At 52.7% G+C, this 6,783-nt stretch overlaps 1 protein-coding gene across 1 annotated transcript; it reads left to right on the top strand.

The window, feature by feature from the left end:
* The first annotated feature begins 2,000 nt into the window (after positions 1-2,000).
* Positions 2,001-5,984, top strand: LOC119384065 (uncharacterized protein K02A2.6-like). Its single transcript, XM_037652474.1, has 2 exons — positions 2,001-3,960; positions 5,827-5,984. Exons 1-2 carry the CDS (start codon positions 2,001-2,003, stop codon positions 5,982-5,984), a joined length of 2,118 nt encoding a protein of 705 aa, XP_037508402.1.
* The last annotated feature ends 799 nt before the right edge of the window (positions 5,985-6,783 follow it).

The following is a 6,783-nucleotide window of genomic DNA, read 5'->3' as shown; positions in this document are numbered from 1 at the left end:
TAATCTCAGAATCAAGCCGAGCCAAGCTGCCTGAAAATTCTTCATAGCCACACTCTTTCATTGCCGCTCGGCTGGCTTCGAGTGCGCTTTGTGATCTATCACACAGGATTGGTCGCACAGTTGTGACATAGCAGCAAGGTTCTCAATGCCGTGGATCCTATGGGGGCATAATATCGTCTGAATGCCAGCCAGCGGGTAGTATCCATATTGTTACGGGGAGACTTTACAAAGGAGTATTTACAGTATTGACACAATCACAGAGGTAGGGGTGACAACTAAGATGGCGAAAGCAGCAACGAACACGTCCTCCTCCTCTTTGTCCTCTAGGTAAGCTGCGCATAACATTACCCTCCGGCGGTGAAAGCACCGACTCGGTGCGTCCAGGCAAAGACGGTCGCGAGGATGGTCACTATACACACGCGTCGGTGGGTTCCGGTATGTGATAGGGCTTCAGACGGACAACGTAAACAATGTCGGTGCGGGGCTGACTCGACGAGGACGAAGACAATGACTCGATTTCATACGTCACGTCGGTCACTCGGCGGCGTACACGGTATGGTCCGGTGTACGGGAAGAGGAGCTTTTCAGAAAGCCCAACACGGCGTGCTGGAGACCAAAGGAGGACAAGAGATCCAGGAAGGAAGTGGGCGTTTCTGTGACGACGATCGTAGCGAGATTGTTGGCCCGCTTGCGATTCGGTTAACCGAACGCGAGCAACTTGACGTGCATGGTCGGCGCGGGCAATAGCTTCTTGAGCGTACTCAGTAGGTGGGTACATGGAAGGCGGCATCATCGTGTCTAGGCAACGCTGGATTTCGGCCGAATAAGAGAAAGAAAGGCGAATAACCAGCCGTCTCGTGCCGGGACGTGTTATACGCGAACGTGACAAAAGGCAATGTTGTGTTCCAGTCTTGGTGGTCGGCCGACACGTACATCGCTGGCATGTCGGTAATGGTCCGGTTCATCCGCTCCGTCAAGCCATTCGTCTGTGGATGGTAGGCCGTGGTTAGCTTATGTTTGGTCGAGCAACACGTCAGGATGTCATTGATGACCCTGGAAAGAAACTGTCTGCCACGGTCGGTCAAGAACTGGCGCGGTGACCCGTATTGAAGGATGACGTTATGGAGCAAGAAGTCTGCTACGTCGGTCGCGCAGCTGGTTGAAAGTGCGCGAGTAATTGCAAACTGTGTAGCATAGTCCGTGGCAACGGCGATCCATCGATTTCCCGAGACAGATGTAGGAAACGGACCAAGCAAGTCGAGGCCGACACGATGAAACGGCTCATATGGGATGTGGAGTGATTGAAGACGGCCAGCAGGCGGGAGTGTTGGCTTCTTCCGCCGCTGACAAAGGTCGCACGAGGTCACGTAACGGCGTACCGACCTGTACATTCCTGGCCAGTAGAAACGACGGCGCGCACGATCGTAGGTTCAGGATAATCCGAGGTGCCCCGCTGTCGGCACATCATGAAGTTGGGCCAGAACAGTCGAACGAAGGTGTGCCGGAATCACAAGCAAGAGGTCAGGACCGTCAGGTATGAAACTGCGACGAAGCAAGGTGCCATCGCGTAACACGAAGAGACGCAGGGAGGAGTCAGGAGTCGGTGAGTTGAGGCGGTCAATGATCTTGCGGAGAGTCGGGTCACGGCGTTGCTCAGCAGAGATGTTGAAAAGGTCAGTGATTGCGAGCACAGATGGAATGGCATCGTTTGCCGAGGGTTCTGGTGGGTCTACAGGATATTGAGACAGGCAGTCTGTGGTGTTCGTGAGTATCGGGTTCAGTGTTGTGCGCGAGTTTCGGTTTAGGCCACAAGCGATTCCACCGCCAGAGGACCAAGCAGCAGCGCATGCGCCGAGGGCACGCTACCCTCTCCCGAAGCCAGACCCATTGTTTCCATGTATTCTCAGTGTGCTTCCAATAAACGAACGTAACAGACGTATGCAGCACTGGCGACGAGGGAAACGAAAACCCACTGAATATACGGGTGTGGTCCACTGCCAATGGCGTCTCTTCAAGCTTCCATCGAGCCCTTCTCGGGGAAGGCCTGGACGTCATGGATTCAACGCCTTGGATTCTACTTTGTGGCGAATTCCATCACAGCCGACGAGAAGAGGCGAGCCCTGCTCCTGACTCTGTGCGGGCCGGATACATTTGAAACCGTCCGCGCACTGGTTGCACCAAAGAGCCCAGGAGAAGTGCCGTATGAAGAAATCGTCCAAACCTTGGCTGCACATTACGACCCACGCCCATCTGAGCTGTACTGTCGCTGCAAATTCCAAAGACGCGACCAACAACCAGGCGAGTCCATTGCTGTTTACGTTGCCGCTTTACGTAAACTCGCCGTGGATTGTAACTTCGGCGTTGGGGCATTGCCCGCCGCTGAGGCGACGGCAACCACGGCCGCCGCAACCACCGCGCTCCCCCTAGATATCATGTTACGCGACCGTTTCGTCTGCGGTATCCGAAACGAGCTCGTTCAACAGCGTCTGTTCGCCGAGAGGGACCTTACCTTTCAGAAGGCTTTCGACCTCGCCGAGAGAGCGGAAAGCGCTGCCCTGCAGCAAAAGAGCATCAAGCTCGAAACAGAAAAGTTAGAAGTGCACAAAACAAGCCACAAGAAAGGAGGCGCAAAGGGAGAGCAGCACACTCCACGCACGGCACACTGCTACAGATGCGATGGCTCGCACGATCCGGGTGAGTGCAAGTTCCGGAATTCTTCATGCAACTATTGCAAGAAAATTGGGCACATTGAAAGAGCTTGCATCGCAAAGAAAAAGCAACGCAAAACTGCTACGCATCAAATGGAGCCTAGACCTGCAAGCATGGAAGAGTCGGGAGACAGTTCAGCATGGGGCCTTAATACAGTAAAGAGCCTGCCAGCATGCCCGAAGTTCATGGTGCCGCTACGCGTTAACGGGAAGCTTCTAGAGTTCGAAGTTGACTCTGGTGCAGCGTATTCGCTAATCAGCAAGGAAACTTACGACAAGAGTTGGCCTACAAAACCACCTCCTCTAGCCCAAGCAGACTTAAACCTCCACACCTGGTCAGGAGAGCACTTGAGCCTCGTTGGCACTGCTCAAGTACAAGTGCGGCACAAGACTAAAGATTACGTTCTTCCATTGCATATCATGGAAGGCAGCGGATGCAACCTTCTGGGCCGTAATTGGTTCAGTACTCTCAAAATCCGGCTGCAAGGCGTAAATCAAACGGATGATGCAACGCACACAGAGCCCGCAGTGCTGCACCGCCTATTAGAAAAGCACGCACGTGTTTTTAATGAAGATGTCATCACTTACGAGGGACCCCCAGTTCACATTGAGCTAGATCCAAACGTCCCACCACGCTTTTGCAAGGCGCGACCGGTTCCTCTTGCGCTCAGACCGGCTGTGAAGGAAGAGTTAGATCCCTTGGAGAAACAGGGCATTCTGCAACCAGTGCAACACTCGGACTGGGCAACACCCTTGGTGTTGGTTCGGAAAAAGTCCGGATTGTTAAGACTGTGTGGCGACTATAGAAGCACAGTAAATACAGCGTTCTTGAAAGCGGCATACCCGCTTCCCACCACTGAGGAGGTGCTGTCGACTCTTAGAGGTGGAAGAATGTCTCCAACGCTTGATCTATTTCAAGCCTATCAGCAACTTCCGGTCACCGAAAACACAGCAAAAGTACTGACCGTGAACACCATGAATGGACTGTACGCAGTCAAGAGACTTCCATTCGGAATCTCAGCAGCACCAGCAATATTCCAAAAAATCATGGAGACAACTCTCGCAGGAATTCCTGCCACCAGCGTGTACCTCGACGACATAATTGTCTGCGGAGAAACGCCAGAGCAACACAACGAACGGCTAGACCAAGTGTTGTCAAGACTGGGTAATATCGGCCTGTGCCTACAGAAAGACAAATGTCGATTTGGGGACATGAATGTGGAATTCCTAGGACATCGCATCGATGAACAAGGTGTGCATACAACTGGAGCGAAGGTTAAAGCCATCATCGATGCACCAGCGCCGAAAAATAGAGTTCAACTCCAAGCATTTTTAGGCTTGCTTGCTTTCTACGACCGCTTCCTCAAGGACAGAGCGACAGTGGCCTCACGACTGTACAAGCTTTTGCATAAGGAAACACAATGGATATGGGAGAAGGAGCACCAAAAGGCATTCGAAGAGTTAAAGAAACTCATTCGCGACAGCACAGTGCTTGCTCACTATGACGAGCGCAAACCTCTTCTCCTATCATGCGACGCTTCGCCCTATGGTGTTGGCGCCGTTTTATCGCAAGTAGATGAAAGCGGAGCAGAAGCACCTATTGCTTTCGCGTCCCGAACGCTTGGCAAGGCAGAACGGAATTATGCACAACTAGATCGGGAAGGACTTGCCGTGGTATTCGGCGTTGATCATTTCCAGAAGTATATAACTGGAAGACATGTGACTATTACAACTGATCACCAGCCGTTACTCAGCATCCTCGGGCCGAAAAAGCCGCTTCCGCAAGTCTTGTCACCACGCATGACCAGATGGTGCCTGAAGTTGTCCGCTTACGACTACGACCTTGTTTACAGAAAAGGCAGTCGAAACCAGAACGCAGATGCATTGAGCAGGCTGCCACTGCAGGGAGATGACGACGAGCCATCCCCTCCCGGCGATGTTCTGATGCTAGAATGTGCGATTGATCCCCAACTTTCACCCAAGCGCATTGCAGAGCTATCGCGCGAGGACAAAACTCTCTCAGCAGTTATTCAAGCAGCCCAGCAAGGAAAGCTACGAGGAATGAAAGGCGACGACTTCCGACCATATGTGAAGTTAGCGTCCGAGCTGTCGACGCTACAGGGATGTTTGCTCAGGGGCTCTCGAGTAATAATTCCGATGGCAGCTCGTCCCGCAGCTTTGAAGATTATTCACTCAGGGCACAGGGGCATCGTCGCTATGAAGGCCTACGCAAGAGGTTACCTTTGGTGGCCTAGCATCAGCAAAGACATAGAGAAGACTGCCCAAGAATGCAGACCATGCCAGGAAAACCGAAGGGCACCAGCGAAGGCATCGCTTCCGGAATGGCCAAGAGCAGCACAACCATGGGAGGCAATTCACATGAATTTTGCAGGACCCGTTAAGGGCAGCATGTTCTTGCTTACCGTTGACTCATTCAGCAAATGGCTTGAAGTACGGCAAATGACGAGCATTCAGTCAAAACACCTAATTAAGGAATGCAGAAACATTTTTGCAACCTTTGGTGTACCGCGAAAAATTGTCACTGACAACGGGCCGTCTTTCGTCTCGGTCGAAACAGAAGATTTTTTCAAACGAAATGGAGTGAAACATGTCACGAGCGCTCCGTACCATCCTGCCACGAATGGTCAAGTGGAACGCATGGTCTTCGAACTCAAGCAAGCCCTTGCAAAAGAGAAAGACGTCCCTATCGCACACCGACTTGCGCGTTTTCTTCTAAAGCAGCACACGACAACGCATGCCGGCACGAAGAAAACACCCGCCATGATGATGTTTGGTCGTGAACTCCCAACCGCATTGACATATCTGAAGCCCTCAGACTCTCAGCTCATTGACGAGGAAGGAAAGGAAGGACGGCGCATTCGCAAAAATCAAATCGTCTACGTGAAGAACTTCGCAGGCGACCCGGCATGGATGAAAGGGACAATCATCAAACAAGTGGGTCGTCGGTCTTGGTTGGTCAGCACAGACAGAGGTGTCGTGCGACGACACAAAAACCATATCCAGACTACGAGACAAGAAGCAACTCATGACAACGCTTCTACCACAGAATCATCGGGAAATACCCGCCAGCCTTCGCTGCTTCCATTTTTCCTCCCAGACGGCCAGGCTGACAATCAGCAAGAGGTGCCGACTGGAGGCGCTCCAGAGTGCTGTGCCACGCCAGCGCCACTCCCATCCGACGACACTTTGCAGGGACCACCACAGCGGCCTCCGAGACGTCGCCGTCCCCCCGACCGTTACCAAGATCAGTGGTGACTCAGACAAAGTGGGGAGGGATGTGTGGTGTTCGTGAGTATCGGGTTCAGTGTTGTGCGCGAGTTTCGGTTTAGGCCACAAGCGATTCCACCGCCAGAGCACCAAGCAGCAGCGCATGCGCCGAGGGCACGCTACCCTCTCCCGAAGCCAGACCCATTGTTTCCATGTATTCTCAGTGTGCTTCCAATAAACGAACGTAACAGACGTATGCAGCACAGTCGGCGTCCTGATGCAAGCGGCCAGACTTGTAGACGACAGTGTACGTGTACTCATGAAGTCGTAATGTCCAAAGACCAAGGCGACCAGTGGGATCCTTGAGAGAAGACAGCCAACAGAGGGCGTGGTGATCACTGACAACGGTGAAGGGCCTGCCATACAGATAAGGACAAAATTTGCCGACGGCCCAAACAAGAGCGAGGCACTCTCTTTCTGTTATTGAATAATTTCGTTCAGCTGCGGACACAAGGCGGCTGGCGTATGCGATAACGCAATCCTGACCATGTTGACTTTGTCCGAGAACAGCGCCGATGCTATGACCACTCACATCAGTACGTACTTCGGTAGGTGCAGAGTAGTCGAAATGAGCCAACACGGGGGATGTGAGTAGGTCGACGAGATGAGAAAAAGCGGACGCTTGGGCAGGAACCCAAGAGAAGGGGACGTCCTTTTTAAGAAGGCATGTGAGGGGCTGCGCAATCGCTGCAAAATCTTTAACAAAGCGGCGAAAATACGAGCATAGGCCAAAAAACGAGCGAATGTCCTTGGAAGAACGTGGAGTGGGGAAGTTCGTAACGGCGCG

Source organism: Rhipicephalus sanguineus, chromosome 1, assembly GCF_013339695.2.
Source record: "Rhipicephalus sanguineus isolate Rsan-2018 chromosome 1, BIME_Rsan_1.4, whole genome shotgun sequence".
Lineage (NCBI taxonomy): Eukaryota > Metazoa > Arthropoda > Arachnida > Ixodida > Ixodidae > Rhipicephalus > Rhipicephalus sanguineus.
Note: the sequence above shows the minus strand (reverse complement) of the source record. Positions and strands in the feature narration are given on the sequence as shown.

Bases quoted from the DNA above. Each gene is read 5' to 3' on its own strand.
- LOC119384065 (XM_037652474.1), top strand. From the start codon at position 2,001: ATGGCGTCTCTTCAAGCTTCCATCGAGCCCTTCTCGGGGAAGGCCTGG. The intron at 3,961-5,826 runs GTGTGCATACAA...TTTTCCTCCCAG, and splicing joins ACATCGCATCGATGAACAAG to ACGGCCAGGCTGACAATCAG.